Source organism: Rosa rugosa, chromosome 1 (genome assembly GCF_958449725.1).
Source record: "Rosa rugosa chromosome 1, drRosRugo1.1, whole genome shotgun sequence".
Taxonomy (NCBI): Eukaryota; Viridiplantae; Streptophyta; class Magnoliopsida; order Rosales; family Rosaceae; genus Rosa; species Rosa rugosa.
In genome coordinates this window covers 17,206,638-17,232,313 of record NC_084820.1, presented here as the reverse complement: position 1 = coordinate 17,232,313, position 25,676 = coordinate 17,206,638, and the positions used below count along the sequence as shown (strand labels likewise).

General features: G+C 39.8%; 1 protein-coding gene across 1 annotated transcript; it reads left to right on the top strand.

The window, feature by feature from the left end:
* Positions 1-23,344: 23,344 nt before the first annotated feature.
* LOC133727423 (uncharacterized) lies at positions 23,345-25,676 on the top strand. Its single transcript, XM_062155003.1, has 3 exons — positions 23,345-23,737; positions 24,696-24,837; positions 24,945-25,676. The coding sequence occupies exons 2-3, from the start codon at positions 24,757-24,759 to the stop codon at positions 25,419-25,421; spliced, it is 558 nt and encodes a 185-aa protein (XP_062010987.1). The 5' UTR covers positions 23,345-23,737; positions 24,696-24,756; the 3' UTR covers positions 25,422-25,676.

Genomic DNA, 25,676 nt, shown 5'->3' with positions numbered 1-25,676 from the left:
TTCTCCAAGCGGGGTGATGGCGACGTCAAGTTTGGCCGGGACTTCGAATCTGTTTTGGGGTCGGGTTTTTTTCGATGTGGCTTCGCAAGTCTTCTTGGTGTCCTTGAGTCATGGTGGCGTTGATCGACTTGCAGTGAGTTGCATGTGGCGGGTTTGCCTGCAGCTGATTGTGGCGGTAGCGGTGGCCGGGGTGTGGCTGCTTTGCACAAGGAGGAGAAGGGTCTGGGTTGGACCAAGTGTGTCGGGTCTAGGGTTTCAGCCGTTCTTTGGGCTTTGGGCTTATATTTAGCTTTAACTCCTTTTGTTTTGGGAGTACTAGGTTAATAGCTAGTCTATTTTCAATAATTCTCTTTTTGTTAGAGAGCTATGCATTTTGTTGTGCTTCAAGCGAATCTTCTGGAGTAGTACCGAAGGAAGATTCATGTTATTTCGATGTATTTAATGTCAAATTAGTGCCCTAGTTTTTACGTACCACTGTGGGTACTAGCACAACTTCTTGCTTACCCCTAATTGGTAGCAGGACGTCATTCTGGTTTGTGATCAATATATTGGCTTCTGCCTTGATTCGAAAAAAAATTTCAGGGTTGAAAAGATATTTTAGCACTATAATGTAACAATATATATATATATATATATATATATATATATATATATATATATATGTATTTTTGTTTTAGGGAAACGATTTTTGAGAGAGAATTGCTGTGTGTTCTAATTGATAATAGAGGCCTCTTTATATAGAGGATTACAATGCATAGAATCTGAATCATACAAGGAAAGGTAATCATACAATGAATGAATATCTCTAATATATTCCCCGAGATTATCTCTAATTAAAACCCTATTACCACTAGGTCAAGTAACCTAGAGTTTGGGCCAGACACAATTTGGATTTACTTAAACACTCCCCCTTGTATCGCCCAAACGTGGTGCTCCTCTCATTGCCTCATTAAAAACCTTGCCGAGTAACAAAAACCTTGTGGGACAAAAATAACCTTGGTCGAAGGGGAAAAAGAGCACAACACACCCTTCACGTTTGGAGACCATACATGTAGACATCTCCCCCTGATGTCTGCATCTCCCCCTGATGACTACGGTCATGGGATTTCGGATAACTTCCGCAAATGATGCTACCAACATGTTTCTCGAAAGTGGAATTTAGGCAATGACTTAGTGAGCAAGCCTGCCGCCAGCACTATCCTCAAATTGAACCTAATTCAATTTGATCTTGAGGAGAGTCTGTTGTTGCAGATTATCCTTGGTGTTGTCGCTTTTGATGTAGCCTTGCTTCACTTGATAAGCAGCATTATCCTAAATGCTCGTAGGCTCATATGTGGTAGACTTCAAACCATAATTGTTCGAACATGCGTAATTATGGATCCAATCCATATACATTCACGAACCTCTTCGTGAAGAGCAATAATCTCTGCATTGTTCGAAGATATAGCGACTAGGGTCTATTCTGTAGACCTCGAAGATATCACGGTCTTTACCCAGGGTGAACACTTCAGCAGTTTGGGAAGACTTTTGTGTGGATCAGAGAGATACCTAACATCAACAAAACCTTCCAAAACACATGTCATTTTGGGATGGGGATAGAGGACACAGGCCAGTGTTGGCGGCGTTCCTGGTGTGTGATGGATTCGAATCCATCGTCTCTCTGTAGGGATAGAACAAGCCAATATCAATCGTACATCTCAAGTACCGAAAGATATCTTTTACACCAATCAAATGGCGTCGCGTTGGCGCAGAGCTATACCTTAGCTAACAAGTTTACTGCAAATGAGATGTCCGGTCTTGTGCATTGAGCAAAGTACAATAATGCGCCTATTGTACTCAAGTAAGGCACTTCTGCCTCTAACACATCTTCATCATCATCCTTTGGACGAAGAAGATCCTTTTCAGGATCAAGACTGTAGACGATCATGGAGGTGCTAGAAGGCTTGACCTTGTCAAAATGCCTAAGCATTTATCATCAACACGATGCTCAAGTTCTAAACTGAGACATAATCGTGTTCTCCCAAAATCCTTCATCTCAAACTCGGATTTCAAGTGTTCAGCGGTTTCCCTTAACTCTATAAGGGCTTCCAATGAAGATCATATCCAACATGAACCGCGATAGAATCCGAAACTTGTTATGGAAACGTGCGGGCATATCTCTTCCCAATCAAGTAGTCACTTTAGTGAGCGTTTCAATCTTATTGCAAACGCGCTCCGTGGTCTAGAGCCACTTGACTTAGGTAAATGAAGTTCACCATGAACCTTCATGTATATTTCGTATCTAGATCCCCATAGAGGTACGTAGTGACCACATTTGTAAGCTGCATGTTCAGTTATTCGGAAACTACCAAACTAACAGGGTAGTGGAGTGCAATGACATCCATTACGAGAGAATATGTCTCATCGTAGTCGATTCCAGGGCATTTTGTGAGAAGCCTTGCGCTATAAGGCGAGATTGCCATCTATTTTTCTCATCACGCTTTCTAACGAAGACCCATTAGTCAATAGATTTTATGTTAGGAGGTGTTGACATCACTGGCTCAAAAACCTTCTTCTTCGTTAGAGAATCCAACTTAACCTGGATCGCATCTTTCCATTTACGCCAGATTTCTCTACGTTGGTATTCATTCATCAATGGAGCGTGGTTCGATATCATCTGACTCAACAAACTCATGCACAACGAAATGCGCAACTACATCATCAATTATGATGGAGTTTCTATCCCACGTCTCATGTACTCTAGTGTAATTTTCATAGAGCTCTATATTCTCAGGAATAGGTTCTGATGTTGAGGCGTCCCCCAACAATAACCATAATCCGGAAGATACTCATGAGACGGATTTTGAGTCTTGATGATCAAAGGATTGGGTTGTGCCAAAATATCCTTCGAACCCACAGACCTCCCACGCATCCTAGCTGGGGCCATGGCCTATAACGCCAGAGTGCCACTCTCTTTGGCGTTGGCGCCATGCCTACCTCCATGTAGGGTGGCGCTACGTCCTCTCGTAGGGATGTCCTCTCTAACCCACAGACAATTCCTGTCGTTCCTGCTGAACATCCGTGTTCTTATCTCCCCCTAACGACGGGAAGACTGTCTTATCAAAGTGACAACCCGCAAATCTAGCAGTAATGAGATTGCCTTGCAAGGGCATTAAGTGGCGGACGATTGTCGGAGTCTCAAAGCCAATGTAGTTGCCCATTCGTCTGTAAGGACCTGTCATAGTGCGATGTGGCGGCGCAATTGACACATAAATGGTACACTCAAATATGCGTAAGTACGATACTTGTACCCAGTCACTAGCTGTAACACAGAGGTAGATTGAGTGGCGGTGGGTAGTAGACGAATTAGCATAGTTGCATGCGATATTGCATCACCCCAAGCGGATATAAGGAGGTTGGTGCGTATTACCAAATCCTGACGACCATCGTAGTCGTTTCCGCGAGACCATTTGGGTGTGTACATGGGAATATGATGTCCAACATCAGTCCCATTGCAATAACCATCGAAAGTCTTCGATGTAAACTCTCTAGCATAGTCAAATTCAATTGACTGAATAGGATGATTCGGGGAGTGAGCCCGTTGTCATTTGATATGTGCTAGGAGTGTAGCATAAGCATCATTACAAGTAGACAATGGCACAACATGTGACCAGCGTGTTTACGTGTCAACCAACATCATGAGATATTTAAACGTCCGCAAGTTGGTTGAATCAGTCCATAGAATCCCCATAGGTTCTATGTAAGAACAAAATGAGTATTTTCATATCTTTTGCATAGGACGGTCTCAGTCCTAATTTCCCTAAGGAACGGCTTTGTAAAACGAGCGAGAGGCTTTAGAAGCAACCAATGAGGATTTTGGTTGGGCCTGAGTGTCTGAAACGCTATTTGAAGCAAAGTTGGTAATTGCAACATTACCTGGGGCATCATCACCATGATGTACGCTATCCATGGCGTCATTGATAAGGACTATGACAGCTCTAGGCTGGTGGTGGAAGGCGGCGGCGGTCACACTTAGTCCAAGAATCAACTTTTGATTCATGCTTCGTTTCGCTCGAGAAAATAGATGTCCGTGTGAAGTCTTTAGTAAACGGATCATCATGACTAGGATGACCTATCCTTTCATGACAAAGCCATTATGTGTCTAAATCCAAGAGATCTTCTCTCATAACTTTTATTGGATTTAATAGCTCGAATAGTGACATAGAGTCCACTAGAGACACACATAAACTTCTCTAAGATGCGTCTTTGTTCGCAATCATTAGAGGTATTACAAAGGAACTCATCTCAGTTCTCTACATGCGATTTCGCATGGAATCCGTTGGCTATTCATAGGTGCGATTTGCCTTAGGAGCGTAGAGAGTTTCTGTGACAGTAATCAAGGTGTCATTTGGCAGGGGAACTTGGGCTATTCTATGTCCTTGAATTAATACTGATGGCCCAGCCATCGTAGTCACAAAGTAATATGCTCAGAATCAAAATGGAGTCATAATGAAAAGAACTCGAAATTTTATTCATAAGCCTACATCATTGTCTCTTAACCATTAGGAGAATCTAATCCAAATGCTAGCTAATGCAAAACAAAGGTAGTCGTTTGACTTCTTTCGGTAACTCTAAAATAAATATGACCAGGTGAGTAGAGAGATGTCGGTGGAGCAAAGCTCGCTTAAGTACCACTTATCTTAAAACCTTCCTAGACATCATACTCATTTTGGATGAGCCTATGTGAAGAAAAACTAAACCATTGGCATCTACTACAAAAATATATGGCAATTGCCTATTACATCTCTTGGAAAATAAAAAGACTTAATCAAAATCGCCAGTCTTTGGATCTTGGCCTTTGAAGTCTTCAACACTTAGAGCGAGATCGTCATCTTGATCTTCTTGATCCATGTAATTTGCTTCCCTTGCTTGACGATATGTCTTGTACGCGTTAGCAACATTTTGGGGTGCATTACATGCTTTAGCCCAATGTCCGGACGCTCCACACCGAAGACAAGCATCATCATGGTCAGCTCCCTTGTTCGAGGCGCGCCTAGAGCGCGTTAGGGACGGCTATGATCCTTGGTGGCGCCATCACCATAGCCGGAGGCTCTGCCTCTCTCTCTCTTCACACGTTGACCTCTACGGTTCCGTGCACGCCTATCTTGGCGGTTTCCTTCCTCTTTGGGGCGAGAATATGGACCAGAACTTCCAGAATAATCCCTTTCCTTAGGGTTTCGCTCCTGGCGCCCTCCCATAGGGGCACGACTATAATTAGACTCCGGAATTGGCTTTTCTCCCACGGGTCTAGAGTTATAGTTCTTCACAAGTATGTTGTCGTGCTTTTCAGCTACGTTCATGGCACCAATAAACTCATGAAATCTTGTGATGCGTCCAGCATTAACATCAATCCGATAGTTCTTGGCTATCATCAATGCAGAGACGGGGAAGGTAAAGAGAGTCTTCTCGATCAACATCGTATCAGTGATTTTCTGCCCACAGAATTCCATCAAAGACTTGATACGAAGTGCTTCCGAATTGTAGTCAAGTACAGACTTGAAATCACAAAAGTGGAGGCTATGCCATCTCACTTCTAAATTAGGAAGCAAGGAGTCACGAACGTTGCCAAAACGCTGCTCGAGTTCTACCCATAGTTTTCTGGGGTCTTCCTCATTGAGGTACTCATTCTGGAGTGCGTCATTCATGTGCCTTGTCATGAGAATTATGGCTTTAGCTTCATTGGCCTCTCTCGTAGCTCTATTCGCTACAAAAGCGGTAGCTTGTTGAGGAGTAAGCACATTCTGACTTGGCTCTTGGATCATACTTAGGATCCCATCAGCCTTAAGATGCTGGCGCACATCACGGACCCACTTGTGGTATCCTGCGCCTGTTGTCTCTAGTGGAGCGAAGCTCAACTTGTTCAGGTTACTCATCTTGAAAAACAACAAAAGATTAGGGTTAGTTTAGGAGCGAAAAAGGCTATCACGAAAACAATAAAAATTTCTGAGCGTAGTCGCTTCCAAGAAATTAGGAATTTTCGAGCGTAGTCGCTTCCAAGAAATTCTTTTCCAAGAGGAGTTGGATTAGATCGAAACAATAATGTTTGTGGTCGATCGTTTTATCTCAACAAACTCTAAGTTTAGAGGACTCTACAAGCTCCAAGCTTGGAGTGAGCACAAACCCCCACAGTTCGGCTTAATTTGGTCTCCCCTATGATGAAGAATGGGGGTTAGAAGAAGGGAGGTTGCAAGTCCCCGAAAAAGAAGAGAAAATGAATTAAAAAAAAAAGGGAAATGATCATTTACCTAATTTTAGCTTTAAAATTTCCCACTTACCCAAACACTCTAAGAGATTGCCCACTTACCCAAACACTCTAAGAGATTATTTCTCTAATACCCAATTAAGTATTTTTTAATTCATTTTTATTTATTTTTGGGACAATTTTGCCCTCTCCTTTTTTGTCACTTAGAGAAATAAGTCATTGGAGACCTTGCTTGACTTCGGTGGTGGACTCCGGCGACTGGTGACCCGACTCCGGCTACCGGACTGGTGACCGGATTCCGGCGTCTAAATTTACTGTCCCCTAATAATACCCAGTAACCATATTATTCCCCCCAGTAATCATATTATTACCCTCCAGTGAATTGTATAAACTCCTAAAACCAAAATGAATACACTACATGCACAATTGATCAATTTATATGCATATTATTGCCCCCCAATACTCATATTATTGCCCCCCAATAATCATATTATTGCCTCCCAATAATCATATTATTTCCCCCAATAATCATATTATTTCCCTCAAGTGAATTGCATAAACTCCTAAAACCAAAATGAATACACTACAGACACAATTGATCAATTTATATGTTCAATTCCGCAGACACCACTGTACACGCGTCAACCTAATTCCCTTTAAATTAAAAACATTCAAACCAGACCTTCTTCTTTTATCATATCTCAGATTCCAAACACCAGCTACTTCCCTGACGTTACGCTTTTATATTATAATATTATAGAATAACAATGAATTTTTTATTCGCCGGAGTTGCTATAGCTGTCAGCCTGGGATGGATTTCTCACTCAAGAAATCCTTCAAATCTCTTGGCTCCAGTAAACACATCTCTGCCGAAGCAGACCACAGCAGCCACGATAAGCTCCCCATTCTACTGGATCACCACAACGAACAGCACGCAATGAGCGTCGTCGATTCCTCTGACCGCCGCGAGGTCATCGTCAAGATCGACGAGGGCGGCGCTTCCTCCACCACTACAGAAGCCGACCCCGCGAAACTCGGCGCCGGGATTTGGCGGGAGTCCAGTATCGATTTCTGGAAGGACGACGGGAGCAATGTCTGCTCCGGCGGGGAATTTGAGTTTGCTCGGCAGAAGAAGACGGCGGTGAAGACTGAGGAGGAGGAGGAGGAGGAGGATCCGTCGTCGAAGCTGATAGGGAGGTTCCTGCACAAGCAGAGAGCGTCCGGCGACTCGTCGTTGGACATGGATTTGGAGATGGACGAGCTACGGCCGCAGGATTTGCCGCCACTGGCGGAGTCTCCGAGGAACTCACGCACGTCGAGGGAGATCAAGGTGTCGTCGGTGAAGAGACGGCGGTGGTCTGGGTGAGGAGACGGTGGTCTGGGTGAGGAGGCGAATGTGTGTGTGTGTGTGAGAGAGAGAGAGAGAGAGAGAGAGAGATGAGTGTAAATTAATAATTAAAATAAGGTCAAAACTATCAATAGATGTTAGATTGGGTAAATGGGGTTAAAAAACTCTTAGTGGAGTAAGTGGGCAATTTTTAAGCAGAAATTGGGTAAGTGGTCACGGCCCCTAAAAAAAACTCTAAAAAAATGGGAACTTTTAGAAAAAACTACCTTGAAATAGGTCGCCGGAAAATTTGGTCGGAAAAAATCGCTAGAAAAGTGCTCGGAAAAGTCGCCGGAAAATGGCCGTAATTTCACCGGTTCCTAGCTTCTGGGTTTTGGGCGCCTCTAGTGGTAGAAATTCATTGTAGAAGGCAGACTGGAAGAGTGTGAACCGGTCAGGGGACTCTCGTTATCTTCTTGAGGCCGGTTCTGGCGTTTTTCAGCCGGTTCTAGGGGTGGCGCCGCCGGTTCTGGACTCCTGAGATTGAGGACTTCAATATATGCTGCGGTGGTTGCTAGGATTTGAAGGCTACGATTTTAGGGTTTCAGGGTTAGGGCTTCGTGCTGATAACGTGTTTTAGGGAAACAATATTTGAGAGAGAATTGCTGTGTGTTTTCATTGATAATAGGGGCCTCTTTATATAGAGGATTACAATGCATAGAATCTGAATCATACAAGGAAATGTAATCATACAAGGAAAGGTAATCATACAATGAATGAATATCTCTAAGATATTCTCCGAGATTATCTCTAATTAAAACCCTATTACCACTAGGTCAAGTAACTTAGAGTTTGGGCAAGACACAATTTGAATTTACTTAAACAATTTTTTGTTTGTTTTTGTAGGATTTCAAAGTATTCTTAATATGCACGTTATTAATTTCTTCAAAAATATTTGATGATGAGGTCCCAATGTTATTAATTTCTTCAAAAATAATCAGCACTATGAGCCATGAGGGAATATCCGAAGGTCCTCGAAAAAATTAAACATGCATCCTGTCAATCTACTAGCAGCTTGTATAAATCGACCTTAATGTTAACGATCACAAATAGTACCAGAATAAATTAGCATTGGCATCATGAAGAGTTCTTATCCCACCAAAAAAAAAAAAATTCATCAAGATAATTAAATTTGTTTGTTACAAAAATTAATTGGAGGAAGAATTCCAAGAAAATTACGAAGGAACCGGTAGTTTTCTTTAAGCATATATGTGTGTAGATATCATTTGATCCGTCAACCTCACATGACCTAGCTAGCTTGTTGAATTCAGACTACATAGCTCCATCAACGAAATCTAGTTGCAGGGATACGGCTCATTCTGCGCCGGCGTTGCAAAGTCACCACATATATATCCACCATAACAATAACAGGAAGCTCATGATGATCTCTGGGGCACGCCTGAAACACTTTTCCAAGAATTGTTTCCTGCTCATCTTCGGGGACATTCATGTCGTTGAGTACCTCAATCACCAGCATTGAACACAAATTGGTATCTGCACGGGGTACTCTTATGAGTTTCTTAGCTTCGAGTTCAGTTGTTATTTCATCATGAATAACTCCAGCATCAGCATCGTCTGAAATTAGCGCGCTTTCGATTGACTTGTACAACCTAAATAGGATTGGAAGCACATCGACGTCCTCGTTGCTTCGAAGGTGAGACAAGTTCATATACATGGGTGCAATCTCATGTGCCAGAATATCGCTACGATAGTAGTGTCTCTCCATAATTGATGTCATGCTTGAAGAACTAAAGAGTTAGGGAGAAAGGACTCGAGGGTTATGCCGTATATAATGCCTTAAGGATATTTATGTATATAACCCCATACCTTGCTAGTTCTAGATAGTGTAGGAGAAAGATTAGGGTAAATCTTTATCAAGATGCATTTATTTTCTTCTTTGGAGTGATCTTCAAGATATTTACTTTCCCTTTGTTTCTTTTATCTTACATTGTCCAATCTGAAGCATATCGAGTGAAATCGGGAAAAGCCTTGGGCTGCCTCGTTTGACACACATACTTGCAAATTGCAATACCCACAAGAAACATATAAATTTCCCTTTTTGGGTTTTGCAGGAATCCAACTCTTTCACTTGATTAAACTCGGTTTGTTTCTACAAAGGTTCTTGGGAAAAAGTAACGTTGCACCCCGGCTACATCATCATTCATCGGAGACGGAATTCTTTTACTCAGTTGGCTATGTACGATGTATTCTCTATCCCTTTTATCTGAGTTGCCGATGTCTGCTGTAACGTTTTATTTCTCTTTACTGTATTGACCCCTACTGCATTGGCTTTAGTTTGCTCTTCCTGATAAGATGTTTTTAAAACTGATTTTTCCTGCACTTCGTTTTTTTTTTAATTAGTGTTTTAAGAAACTCTTTGTATTAAGCGAGTGAATTTCCATAATTTCTATGGGGATTTCCCTGCTCAAGAAGTTATGCTTTGACATCGAGTTCCTGCAAGGAGAAATGTTGATGTGAGAAATATGCTGGGAGGTGGTCAAAACTAAAATCGCCTGTTTCATGTTGTGCCCAAGAGACAAAAGATATTGCTGCAGAGTTGAGATAAGTACCCGTGTTTGGTTCTCCGGCTAGCAGAGTTATGTCCGGGATCGTCTTTTGATTTCTTAGCTGCTTGACCCGAGGTTTGAGCTTCAGCGTTTCTCTTTGGATCGATGTTTCTCCCTAACCCGCTCAGACGTACGTGATGCCTGCATTGCCTTCGGCTTTCTTCGCCTTGGACTTCTTCTTCCCCAGAGACACCGTATATTCATCATAAATATCCTTTAATTCATTGCTACTGGCAACAATTGGATTATTCCCTATATCCTGAAAGGGAATCACTCAACTTCTATGCTTTGTCATGAAGAGGGTTAATAACCCATTCTAGAGCTCGAAACTTAGAATGCAACTTAAACTCTGATAAGTTTCCCCATGTAAGAGTATTGAGAGCTAGTGTGTAAGTTAGAACGCGCCCCACGCGCGCGAAGAGAGAGAGAGGAAAACAGTCGATTCGTGCGATCTCTCCCGGCCGAACGCCACCGGCCCTCCCGCCGTAGCGTTCCGGCCCGGGAGAGGATGTTGATATGGGTCTGCAGCGTGTTTCCTTGGCAAGTGGGAGACGAGTCATGCACGGCGTGGACAGATCGCTTCCGATCTGTCCTTCCTGGATCGGGGATGAGGGTAGGCGACGTACAGAACGGGACTGCGGCTTGTCGGCGTTGGAGATCGGTGTGGAGGTTGCGATCTCTTTCTTCTGACCGAGCTGTGGATGGTGAGGGCCGGGCTCCTTTTGAGATCCGGTTTGGGTTCTGGGGTGGCCTGGGAAGGGAGGCGGTGGTGCGACGACGCTTGGCTCCGGCACGGCGGCGTGGCGATCCTGGGAGGCAGTCGGTTGCCGGTGTTGTATCCCAGATGTCTGGGCATGGGCTCCCGTTGCCGAGTTTGCTGCAATCTCTGCCTGGGTTGTTATTGTTGGTTATAATTTTGTTGTTTGTAGGTTTTCATGTTTTTTGTTGTTGTCACCGATTTTCTACTTCTCTAGTCCAGGTCTACCTTCGAAACTGTCCATGTCCTCTTTGGATGGCATTTGTTGCTAGTGCTACTGGTTTTGCTTCGTTCTCCACCACCCTTAAACGAACTTACGCCCGTTGGTGTATTTTCGCTCCCAAACAGCGAGTGGATCGATTTCCGCAATCACACTCTGCTAGGTTACTTGGTGTTACTTGGGCATTCTTGAGCCCTGTGTGTTGTGTCCCAACCGGTGTTGAAGGAAGCAAGACGGTGCTTTGGTGGCTGATACTGTTCAAGCTTGGACATGGTGGCGGCGGGGGTAGTCTTGGGATGGAGCTGTTTTTCCCTTGGTGGCTGCTAGCATTTGTATTAGGGTTTTTCATTTTTATGGTTGGGCTTACAAATTGTATTTGGGCCAAGCCTATTAGAAGCTTTATTTCTATTTTGCTGGGCCTGTGTGCCTTATTTGCTGGGGCTATATGCCTCTTTTCGCTGGGGTCGTTTGTACCTCTTGTATTGTGGTGTATCTTTGGACACATCTAATACAAATTTTATTTTCTTCGACTAAAAAAAAAAAAAAAAAAAAAAAAAAAAAAAAAAAAGAGCTCGAAACTTCTCTGGAATAGAATAAAACGCGTTAATCAAAATGGACGCAAACCACACCCACTTTGTTTAGGGCGTCTTCATTTTGCTCATGTCTCCAATCGATTGAAACTGGGAACTGGTCGTTTGGGTCCTCCCATCTGCCAGACATGATAACTACATCAAGGCTCCAATCTCTGTCCGATTTAACGGCCTCCACGAACGGGTGAAGAGTCCATTTTCCAGTAGCATGAAAGGACAAGTATTGTCGGAGAGTGGTTTGACGAGTTACACGAAATAAGGCTCTGAATTCATTAAGTCCCATGCCAATATTGTACCAATTGTTCCAATCTCTCGAAGGCTAGAACAAGCCTATAGCTCTCTGGAGTCCACTGGCATGGTGCTTAATTGTAGAAGGATAAATATTCTCGCTGAAAATCAAAGAACGGAAAGGTAATACCCACTGAAAAGTAGAATGGGTGGAATTTGAAAGCTCTGGCAGGTGTAGTAACTAGTAACATCCTTTCTAGCGTTTTGAGCCTGGGTCCATCGAGCGAGCCGCAGTAGAATCCCTTTATATATTCTGAGAGTTTCTCATTAGTAGTCACGCGGGCCAGTGCACGCACATGATTGTTGGGCAATATATTCTGGGTTCCCTGTTTGTGAAATTGTCGAAAATTGAGAAGTTGGCGCAGGAGAATTGAGATGTGGCAGGCTTTGTTGTGGTTGGAATGGTGATTCCATGGGGGATGGATTTTGAGTCAATCGTGAAGCAGCCGGGGATAATCCCAGTTCTGCGCCAAAGACGACGGTGCTCTTGTTCTGCATGTTTGGCGTTGTGCTCGACGTCGGCTGTGAAGCAGACTCAGGGTCTCTTTGATTTTGTGTGGGAGGCGCTGACATCTTGAGTAGTTGATTGAGGGTTTAATTCAGTGATTAAAGACGACAGTGTGATTTTAGTTCAAGAATCAAGATGAGTTTGGAGGACTTTGAGTTTGAGTGTTAAAGGACCAGTAACGTTTTGGTATATATAGATATGGCTGAGAAATTACCTACGGAGGCTTTTGAATTGCGCCACTTTAGTATCATTGATACCGTTGATGATTAATGGCACCTTTCTTAGTTTGGGAATTGCCAGCAATTGGGACTGAAGAACTTGGTTGATGGAAAAGAGAGTTTTTGTCTGGTCGATCAACATTATGATGTCATTTAATAGTCATATGTAGAAAGTCCATGTATACTTTGTCCTTGAAGTACACTGGAACAATACAAGGCATAATTGATCACTACACCCAATCCTACATATGAGCCCGCCGGCGGGAGTGGGGCTATTGTACCGGCACAATTTAATCGCTTTCCGGATATGATAATATTACTCCAAGATATCAGCATTGTTTCTAAAGACAACTAAAGAGGTTCTAAGAGAGTCGGAGCGATGATAGTTATAAAGACACGTCAACATTAAATCCGAAGTTATTTGCTTCAAACCTAATGGGTTGATCCGTAATGACTCATATGAGTCATATCCACTATGAGACTGAGATACAAAACACAAATATGAACTGTAGGGCCATGACAATATGGAATTGGGCTTATGGTGCCCCATCATGCTGGCCTAATGTGAGAAAGCTCCTAGAAGTCTTTCTCCGTAAGAGCAAGTTCACCCGTTGGGTCACCAGGTCACGGTCACCAGGGCAGGAAACTATTCACTACCACTGGATCTTTGCTTCCACCCGTTGGGTCAGGGTCACCAGTCAGTTACTGTTCATCAAATATTTTATTATTATTTTTTTAGAAAATGAGAAATGTTTCTTTTTGAGGAAGATAGGAGGTGAGGTATTTATAGGAAATTTTGGTTATATTTTTTTTGTTACCGTTGTAAATGTAACCGTTAATAATTTTTTTTTTTTAAATCACCGTAGCAAATGATGTAAATATCTCCTTAATTATATACCATAGGATCCCTCATATAATTAGAACCAATGGTCCAGATCTGTGGACCATTGCATTTAAATTGCAAAGCACCCAACGGCTAATTGCCACGTCACTTCTCCACTTGCCACTAGCCGACAGCTTCTGGGCTTCCACGCGTGAGCAGCCTACACGACAAGAAACTGCAGCTCACCTCCATTGCCAGGCGCGTCTATCCTCAGTCACCATGCTGCCCGAGCTCTTGACTTGGCTCACCCACTGCTCTCTTGCCCCAGCCCCGGTGGAAGGAACAACAGTGGAATTATGGTGACTTGGGTCACCGTTTGACGTGGTGCCCGGGCACCAGGGCGCCCGGGCCTCCGCTGAACTTGCTCTAAGAGATAGGTAAACTGATTACTGTTTTACCTGTCATCCAAGAATTTAATGTCAATCTGGCACAACAATTCCTACCTTGCAAGGACCTTAGTTACACCTTATATAAATCAAGCTTCACGCCATGAGGAGGTAAGTCGTTCATACCGGTCTAAGTTATGTTGGGGAACAATCATATATATGATGTTTAATCATAACAAAAATTTCAATAAACATTGTAAGAAATAGATCAATCCTCAATGAATAAATACTGTTCGCAAACAACTATATATGTACGACAAGGATTGTAAGTAATGCTTCGATCCTCAAAAAACAAAAGTAGATTGTAGACAAATGAATGTACGATAAGAATTGCAAGTATGAGTGCAATCTTTAAAAAAATAAAAACAATATAAGAAAAGGAAATTTTTGACTTGATTTTCCGATGGAGGCTTGCAAAAAGCAATAGACTAAAGACATATTTTATTCGTCTTTGCTCTTATCTTATGCTTGCAATTCGGTGGGTGTCCATCTTCTAGAATACGACAATTGATAATCCAAAATTAAAGCACTTGTTGATTGGCATGATGTATACATGTATTAATTTGATTGGATGGGAGTTGCTGCATGGGCTGCAGCCCGGTTAGACTTTAACCATGCTCCGTCCTTGTTTCGTCCGAATTACTATAGTGAAAATGGAGCAAGAAGCATGCACCGCATGTTAACTTATATATATTATCTTCTTGATAACCACGACCGGACAGAAAGGCCGGCTGACGTTCTGACGATCAATCTCATTTCACTTGTTTTATTTTAGTAATTGACTTAACATGAAACATAATCCATCCATTCGTTATAGATTTCAAAATTAATTTCCTTGGCCCAGCTTGTAGTTAATTGGATTACATCTTCTTCTCTTCCAATCTCTCTTCGCCACATTATAATCAAGTGAGAAACAGTCGTTCATGACCCGAATGGTGATACTCCAGATTGGTCGGTGGAGTTAGGGTACGGTAAGTGAGAGCATTTGTCTACTTCTTTCATTTAGTTAATTATGTATACTCATATTCATAGGAATGTTACTAGGCAACTCTTTTAATTATTAGTTAGAACGTGCTTATGTATTTTACATTTCAAGTATGGTTGAGGATGGTTACAATAGCTATCTAAAATAGTTATCTGATGTAAATATCTCATATGCTGATATGCTCAATCTAGTACAATTTCTTTTAAAAAAAATGAAATAAAAACACTCAAAATATTTCTTATTTTGTTGGTTTCTGTCCATTTCTACCATTTTTTCATCTTCATAATAAGTAGGCATGCAACAAACTAGTTTTCTACCTTCACAATCAATTTTTTTTTTTAATTTGTGTCATTTTATGTCAATGAGCCTATTAACTAATTAGTAGTAAATTTCCACGTTGACATGCATCATGGTAGAAGTTCTACATAATCGACATAATTAAGCTTTGGATTAAATTATGTTTAGTCCCTGTACTCTGACCATTTTTTCGTTTCAGTCCCTGACATTCTCATTTAATCTGAAAAGTCCATGAGGTCATAATTTCCGTCTAATAGGTCCTCACCGTTAAGATTCCGTCAAGTTGGGCCGTTAAATTGCTGATGTGGCACTCAATTAAGGTTGTGTCACGTCAGCCTGTTAACGGAATAATTGGACGGCGAGGACCTATTAGACGGAAATTGTGACCTCAGGGACTTTTTAGATTAAATTAGAATGTCAGGGACTGAAACGATGACAGAGTCATAGTACAGGGACTAAACAAAATTTAATCCTTAAGCTTTTAACCTTTTGTTTAGTATATACGTCAGACTGTTGCACACAAAAATAGAATGACTCTACAATATGAGAGCCAATAAAGATAATCGTCTCAGACATTCGTTCATTATATAGTTAAGCATCAATAGTTAATTCATTCTTCTTTTAATTTTTCTTTTTGGCAACAGTAATAAGTTCGCAGAGCTCCTAATAAGAAACTATATGCATCAGAGAGCTCCATGCAGGTATCACCAATTCACCACTAACTACACAAATCACGAACTGCTTTCTACGGTAAACCAACGAAACAAAAACCTAGTAGTTTGACATTATACTTCAATACATCATCATTAGCATTTGTAATTATTTTACAAGATTGTTTGTGTTTGGTTCCCGGAATATGGCTAAGTGAAATTATTGCTGTATAGTTTTATAATTCTTTTACACTTTAGTCTTATAATACAGCCCGTGATATATAATAGAACGGAGAACCAATAATTTGCATTGACAGAGGGTCGTGACAGTACTACTTAATCTAGATGAGGAATAATTAACATGAAAACCATGACATGCCCACGTCTCAAGAAGAATCGTCATTATCTAATGATTCTAATCCCCTATACAACTACACGAAACTAAAGTAGACAAACATATTTATATATATTCACATGTGCTACTTTCTAGTATGCATAATAACTTTGAGGAAAAAGTTAGCTAGAGTAGAAATTAGGAAACAAAAGGAGAAGAGATGATGATCATGTAGAAAAATTTGCATCTTAATTAGCACATTTAACTTTTGTCTTCACCAAAGACATAAACATTTGTGTATAATGTGTTTCTTTGGCGTCTTTAGTCAACACTCATAGAGTATATGTGTTTGTTTCTATACATAATCGGTGTTGTTATTGACACAACTTAAATGGTATTTACACAGCTTTACATGCATTTAAAAAAATAATTTTTCTAAACAATGATTGGGTACGTCGGATAATTTATATAATAAAAATGAATTAAAAAAAAAAAAAAAAAAAAGGGTTATAACAACACCCTACATAATTTGTCTTCACCATCTCTGCATCCCCTACTTGCACCCTTGATCTATAAGCTTAAAAAAAAATTTGGTGTAGAAAGGTAATTCATTAGAAGTTCAAGGGTACATTAATATAAGGTTGCGAAAATGTCACGCCCCGAATTTCAAATAAAAAAATTCAAATTGGAAACGTGATCATTTAACAACTCGCCCAAAATACTTAGAATTTTTTTTCATTTAATCTCAACAACAAATCACACCGAGTCCACAAATGTCAATACAATTAATATGATTTTGTCACTGTGGTGAAACGTTTTATCCTTAAGAGGTAAGGATGTTGAGTTTTGAAAAGAAACATTTTGTGATTATTTTACTTGAGCATGAAGGGTAATTTTATGGGCTCGGTGTGTTTTGTTGCTTAGATTAAATGAAAAAAATATATAAGTATTTTGGGCGAGTTGTTGAGTTGTTGAGTTATCACGTTTCAGATTTAAATTTCTTTATTTGAAATTCAGGGCGTAACAAAAAATGAGTGCTTTAGCTTCCTTAAAATCTTGTCAAAAGAAAACTCATTAAAAATATCTTCAGAGTGCAATGTTAAAGAAGGATAGAGCACCAAAAACGAATATGTTCCTACAAGTCCATAATAATTTCTATTGAATACAGTTATAATCCTATATAATCAATTAAACAGAAAACCATCCCGTGATAGAATGTCGTAGAAGCTGGTGCATATATATTTGCAATAGTCATCACTAAGAGCATATTTAGCAGACTCTCTATTTTGGCTCATTAGCTATTTTGGAGAGCATGTTTAGCCTTTTATATATTTCAACAGTTGCACTAGACTCCTCAGTGGCTCTCCATTATAACTTTTAGCTATCTCGCTCCTAAATATAGAGAGCGAGATGAGGCTCTCTATAATTTATAACATTCATTTTGAGTTATTTTATGTAATTTTTAAATACATTTAAACTATTTAACCTTCCTTTAAAAAATAATATAAATTCAAAACTCACTATAATAGATAGCATTGATGCAGAAGTATTTCTAAAGTGGCTAGCCAAAATGACTTTTTAGCTACTTTGGCTAAAATTTGACTAAAAAATAGCTAGCATTGCTAAAGATGCTCTAAGGGGGGTGTATTCATTTAAGAGTCTACAAGATTTTTTTGTATATTAAAAGTCTATGGGTATTTAACTGAGATTTTAAACAATCCTTTAAAATCTTAGTGTATTCAATTAAGATTTAAAATTATCCATTCAAATCTGACGATATTCAAAAGCATACAGATTTTTAAGGATTTCATTAAATGATGGATTCTTGAGGTTTTATAGTGCTTTTTATATATATCAAAACTCAAAAACAATCCAGCCACTTCCCAAGAGATTTTGATGGATTCTTTCTCACTAAAAAAAAAAATGAAGCAGCAGCCGTCAATAGATGACACTCACCCATTTTGTCTTAGACCTATTTTCCCACTATCCTCCTCTGTCTTTGCTCTCATCTAATAATTTTTGTTATTTTTATCACTATAGCTCTAGAAGCCTTAATCCTCCTAGCTAATTAAGTTATGGTATTGTTAAGATGATACATACACACATGTTTCTTTTGTAAATTAGATATGAAATAAATTATGTCATTAGTTCACTACTTTAATTTTTGTGTAATATTTTGGCCGATTAGTTTTCTCTTATTGTTCTTATATCATTAGACACAACATAAACAATGGTAGTTTGCCATACTTTTTTGTCATTGATATAGCATTATAGTTGGATCCATACATCCATTGCTTAATTAAAGAAGAAGAAAAATTAACCTACCAAAAACATCATAACAACTTGTAAAATCTAAACAAATACTAGTAAATCAATCCACTATAATCAATCAGAGTAAATATGGAATTTAAACAATCCGTGGATTAAGTAAATCCATGGATTATAAAAACTCAAACAAAATCTTTTAAAATCTGAATTGAATACACCCCCCTAAATTTTGAAACGTGATTACAATTTTTATTTAGAAGACAGAATCTGATGGAAAATCTTCAAAATCATTAATACTATTTGAAATGACTATTTTTATTTAAGAGAAATACAAACTAGAGTTAGGATTGGCTTGACATAACCATCACAGGTGGTCGAGTTGGTAAGAACATCCAGGTGTGGAACCCCCACACTTGAGTTCAAATCCCGCCGACGCTTATTGGAGTTATATCTCAATATATTCTTGGTGGTCAGGGGGAGAAAGCGTTCTGACATGACCCTCCCGCACGGACTAGTTTTTGGGCCTAGAAAACTTTTGAGGAACCACGTGATCTCGATAAAAAAAAGAATTGGTTTGACATGACAAAATTAGTTAAAAATCCACTCGACAATGACATGACAACCATTCATTTTAAATGTCAAATCTTGAAATTTGGGACACACTCTTGAGTATTAAATAGGGGAAATGATCATTTACCCAATTTCAGCTTAACAATTGCCCACTTGCACAACGAAGAGTTTAAAAACCCCATTTACCCAAAACACTCTAAGGGATTATTTCCCCTTTACCCAATTAATTCTTTTTATTTATTTTTGAGACTTTTTTGCCATTTCCTTCTTCTCTCTAAGTGAGAAAAGTCATCCTCCACCTTTCTGTGCTCCGGTGATTAGTGGTCGGCAGCGGACTCCGGCGACCGGTGATCGGAATCAGGCGACCGGCGATCGGAATCCGGCGATCGATTACCGGAATCAGGCGATTGGTGACCGGAATCCCGAATCCGGCTACCGGACCGGTGACCGGATTCCGAAATCTGATTTTATTACCCCCCCAATAATACCTAGTAATCATATTATTGCCCCCCAATAAACATATTATTGCCTCCCCAATACTCTTATTATTGTCCCAATAAATATTTTATTACCCCTCAGTAATCTTATTATTGCCCCCTAATAATACCCGGTAACTATATTATTGCCCCCCAATAATCATATTATTGTCTTCAAATAATCATATTATTTCCTCTAATAATCATATTATTGCCATCCAATAATCATATTATTGCCCATCGGTGAATTGCATAAACTCCCAAAATCAAAATAAATACACTTCAGGCACAATTGATCCATTTATATGTTATATATATATATAATAATTAAAAAAATTTCTTCCCGGCGGCCTCCCCTTCACCGGAGTCATCTGCAGCACCGATCCCAACAGCCTGCATTCCGGCCTTCGATCCAGCCTCCTCACTGCAGCACCGCCTCCCCTTCACCGGAGTCATCTGCAGCACCGATCCCAACCGCCTGCAGCACCGATCCCAACCGCTTGCATTCCGGCCTTCGATCCAGTCTCCTCACCGGAGCCTCCCAGCGTCCTCCTACCCACGCGGCCAGCACACCAGCGCCGGCCAACCCGCGCAGCCCACAGCGCCGCCTGCCCAACACAGATCGCTGCAGAATTCGGCAACCCTGCCCCGCCGCCTGCGCAACACAGCACATCCACGTCTTGTGCAGTCCAACGCCTGCCCATCCCAGCACGCTGCCACAGAGAGGGAGAGAGAGAGAGAGATCGGAGAATGGGGATGAGAGAGAGAGAGAGAGCAGATCGGGAGAGAGAGAGAGAGGACTGAGAATGGGGGATGAGAGAGCAATACCAGATCGGGGGGAGAGAGAAATAGCAGATGCACATGTAATTAATTAATTGAGTTAAGGGCAAAACTGTCATCAAATATTAGATTGGGTAAATGAGGTTAAAAAACTCTTGGTGGAGCAAGTGGGCAATTGTTAGACTAAAATTGGGTAAGTGATCACGGCCCCTATTAAATATGCTAACACGATTACGATTATGATTGTTGACTAGCAGAGAACCATTCAAAAATTTCATCATTAATCCAAGATTTTGATACCAGTCTATTAAATAGTCTTAAGAAAATAAATTAATAATAATACATAAACAAATTGTGTCAAAATGTTATACTCGCCTCACTGTCCGGTAATGATCGATCGATCAAAACACATATACACCAAGTTATAGTAGTGTTAAAAACTTTTCACCCCCATGTGAAACTGTCAATCACCCTAGATTGTTCGTTATTCAATACCTCTCAATAGAGAGAAGTTTAGGGTTTATAGCTACCAATCAATTGCTAGCTGAAAAATCAAAACCTACCTCCGGCATGGAATCAAGTGGAGGTCGTGGGTCCGATCGAGGAGGGACCAAAGAAACAGCGCAAGGGGCCTTGTGGCTGATCACTCTTCAAGTCTGCAGGCTTTTTCGGTTAGCAAACCCAATGGACCCACCGCCCCATACGGCTGCTCCTCCGAGCACCGGCAACGCGTGCTTCCATGTCCACTCACCCACCCACCCAGACCCACCTTCTCTCTCTCTCTCTCGGATATTAAATAATTCCACATTTCCACGATGGATCACGAGATGACAACATAGTTTTGTATAAAATACCTAGAGCTGGAGATCGATGATCACGAAACTCCACACAAGCTAACACTAACTAAACACAACTACAGCAGCAGCCTAACAAGAACAAGAACAAGAAGCATGCACTGCATATATATATATATATATATATATATATATATATATATCATCTTCTTGATAACCACGACTGGACAGAAAGGCCGGCTGACGTACTGAACCATCAATCTCCTAGCACATGTTTTATTCTAGTAATTAACTTAACATGAAACCTAATCCATCCATTCATTTCTAGATTTCAAAACTAATTTCCATGGCGTAGCAAGCTAACTTGTATAGTTAATTTGAGGGTTAGATCTTCTTCTCTTCCCTTCTGTCTCCTCACCACATTTAAGGCTTAATTAAGCAAGTGAGAAACCCACTCCACCAAAAACAGGGAAAGCGTTTTATCTATATGACTATATAGCTTTGCACTTATACAGTTATATGTGGCTAAAATAATCACTGGTTAGGTCTTGCTTATAATTGGATAAAGTATTTAGATCTAATAACCTTGAAGTTAATGTATGTATTGCTACTTTAGATTGTCAATCTGAATCAGTATTTTAAGAAATATACCTTAAGCGTCTTTTAAATGCAATGTGAAGCGAAATGCTGTTAAAATATTCAGAGACATCATTTTGAAATTTATGTTACCAAAAGCATACATTAAGACTGATTTTGTAGCTGGTGCTTGTTGTCGTTGTGATAATGTGACTTCTCCTTATATGGTGGAGGCTTTGGTTGGTCGTTTGGCTTGCAAGATAGCTTTAGAGTTTTATTTGTGACCTATTACTATTGAGACTGATTGCTTACAGTTGGTCCAGACTATTCAAGCAGAGGTTGAGGATACTTCTGTGATTGGGAGAGTTATTGGTGATATATCTCTGGCTTTAACCTCTTTGGCGGGTTCTTTCTTTTGTCATGTTTATAGGGAATCTAATAAGATTGCTCATAGGCTAGCTAACAGTGCTCTTATTTCAGAGTTGCAAGTTTCTTAGAATGGGGATGTCCCTCCGGCACTTGATTGAAATCCTTTGTAACAATTAGTTTTCATTAATAAAGTTTGTCGTATTTCCTTTCAATGAAAAAAAAGAAGAAGCATACATTAAGGGTGAGGAAAGACAAATAGCTGAATGCATGACCTCCCGTCTCCTCCAACTTTTTTCATGTTTGTCAATGTATCACTTAACTATTTAATTTCGATAAATGGAATCCTATCTTTTCAAGTTCTACCGATTCACCTAATTTTAGTTTTGTTAGTTTTACTTTACTACTTAACTGTCTTTTGTTGGGATTTATTGGTCGGGAGTGTTACAGTTTCCCCGCTCCGGATCTTCATTTTTCTTTCTTGAGGAGGTCCCTATTAATTCAATACATTTTTACATACTATTAACAAACTTTATTAGAGATATAGTTGGATTCTCCCAACTATTTTTCTGTCTATTATTGTGAAACGAGCATTTTGAAAGAATATTAACAACTCATCACAACCCACCATGATCTAACATTACAATGTACGCATACAAAGAATGCGTGATTTCTTAAACTCTACTTCTTCAATTGAAATAAAGAAATGAGAAAATCTAGGATAACACTAAAGAGAGAAGATCCCAATTGATCCTCTGTAAGTCTGTATGTGTAATTGGATTTTTAGATCCTCTGGAATCTGGACAGTCTAGGCTTGTTTGATGCTGTTTCAAAGGTACCCACTTATTGTAACGTCCTGATCTATTTGTCGGCGGGCCAGGCCATGCCACTATATCTATCATTTTTTTTTTCGGCAAAAAGCTAATTTTCATATAATTACTTAATTAGCATGCCTCGTATGTACTGTTGTACAAATTATAGAAATCAATATCTAAAACCAAGACAACTGTTGTTAGGGATATATAATTCTTGGGTGCATGTGATTCACTAGGCTGTTATTCTAATCATTGTCTTGAGTTGAGCAATGTTCCTTGTGATCATCCTTAACAATTATACACTAATGCATACAGTTAAAATATAATCTTAATTAAGTTTCCTTAGTGCTTTAAATATATTGGCTTTGCTGGACTTGTCTGAGCTAGGCATCTCTTTCACAAACCTTGAATCACATTGGCTTAGAGCACTGGGATTTCAGAGTTGGTTTGGCATGCCCCAAACCTCCAAGTCAAACAGAAACAACATCAACAAACACTTCGGTTTCTGAGTGAAGGAGATATTCTTAAATTCTTCCAAGTTATATTATTTTATATCTATGATGTGTTGCTTGCAGTATATATACTGATGGGGAATGTGAAGGCAAGCTAGATCATATTCCATCAAACAAAGCTGTTGCCTATACTTGAAACACTACTTTCCTTTTTCTCTTTTTGGGTTTTTGCTTCTCCTCCTCCTCCTCCTCCTTCTTCTTCTTATTCAAAAGGAACACAAGCTGTAATCTTCTCAACAGCTCTGAAGACTTTGAATCTCTTACTTCAGGTCAGAAATTCAAACTTGAATGTTCTCTTTCTTTGTGACTTCATTGTTTAAATTCTACTTGTGTGTGTACTGTCTTGATTTTCAAGTTGAAGTCTTAGATATGCAAAATCATGCATTTCATTTGGGTTTTGAAAGTTTTGGAATTTGATTAGTTCTGAGATTTGGGTTTTGATCTATAAGCCTGTTTTTCGAAAGGTTTCAGTTTGCAGTTCTTTAATGACTACAGGAAATCTCTGTGTTAAAATTCTCAGATTTTGAAACCAGTATCTGCTATATCTATGCAGATAAGGCAATGACATGACAAGACAGTAATATTGTAGTTCTTTTCTTAATGAGAATGTGAGCTTACTTTGACAACAAAGGAAGGGACTATTTTTCTTCCAAGTTGACAATTAAGCTGCACAAATAAGACAAATTGACCTATACTGGAAATTGTGATCTCAATGTATGAGAAAAGGCTGTATAATAGTAAGACCAGGTTTAGAAACGTGGTTTCCAAATAATTATCAATCAATATATTTCTAACTGTACATGACACCATCTCCGGAAAGTAGGGGAATACAATCAGAAAAGAATGTTCAATTACTTGTTAAAATATTATCTAGGGGGGAAAGAAACAAAATGAATTTCCAAAATGGGTAGCGAGATGTAAGCAAGATCATAAGGACCTGAACAATACCACTAAGAATTAGCCACATATTATAGGGTAGTACTGTACTGGAAGATATTTTGTATAAGACATTATTACTGTGGTCCAGAACTGTTAGAAGCAGACAAGCTATCTGCTAAAAAGCAGTTTTCCATGTTAAATCATCCATTTGTAATGATCTGTTTCAAACTCATAGTGCCAGTATATATTACTCTCTGTCTCTCTTTGCTTCTAGGCAAGAATATAAACCAAAAAAAATATTGATGGTAAGCTGTCTTAAAGCTTTTCCTACTTTTCTTCATTTGGCAGCTGATAGACCATTGTCAGATAGAGTTCAGGTAGTACAGCAAGCCAAGTTAATTAAGCTTCAATGGAGAAGCTTCTTAATCCATATGATAAGGAGTGCATGAGAATGGCCATTTTAAAGCACGAAGAAACATTCAAGGAGCAGGTAATACATAATTCTCACTAGCTTTTCCACTGTTTATCATTTTTTTTCACTGTATATGTACAGTGGTTAATGAATATTGATTTTCTGTAGCATTCATGGTGTTGCAGGTATATGAACTTCATAGGCTATACCATATCCAGAAATTATTGATGAACAGTTCAATAGGTAAAAGCAGGCCTAAAGGAAACAAAAGAGAGAGTTGGGATTTACACAATGAAATCAGTTTCAGTCACCAACTGAAGTATGAGCTGCAAAGAAAGCTAGATTTAGAACAGCCTGCAGAAGCAGCAGCAGCAGAAGAGTTGGAGGTCATAGATGAGAGTGAGATTGAGTTGACTCTGGGACCCACAAGATACAACAAAAACAGAAGGAAGAAATCAGAAGCACAACTAACTTCAGATTCAGGGCCAAGTTTCTCTTCTTCTTCTACTGGATCAAGCCATGTGAACAGGACAGGTTCAGGGACTCATTATCAGAGGAGGAGTAAAGAGCAATTGGGTGGGTGTGAAGAGCAATTGAGACAGGATGAGAGGCTCAAACTGCCTCCTTGGCTTTTCCAAGTTTTGAGCTTGAACATGACTTGATCCAAAGTATCATGATCATATAGGTTGATATGATGTGATTTTAGACCTCTTCTTATTGACTAATTTGTGATGATGTTGTGGATTCTAAGTTAGTGGATTTCTAGTGTGATGATGGATGAAGTTTTGTATAAAGATTAGTAATTTGTCTCCCTTGCTTTGTTCTTGTTTCTAGAGGAGCGAAAGAGGGTTTTAGATTAAATTAATAGATTAAAAGTGTGTTTTCTGAGTTACGGAAGCACATCCACATATGCTACA

Bases quoted from the DNA above. Each gene is read 5' to 3' on its own strand.
- LOC133727423 (XM_062155003.1), top strand. From the start codon at position 24,757: ATGGAGAAGCTTCTTAATCCATATGATAAGGAGTGCATGAGAATGGCC. The intron at 24,838-24,944 runs GTAATACATAAT...ATGGTGTTGCAG, and splicing joins AAGAAACATTCAAGGAGCAG to GTATATGAACTTCATAGGCT.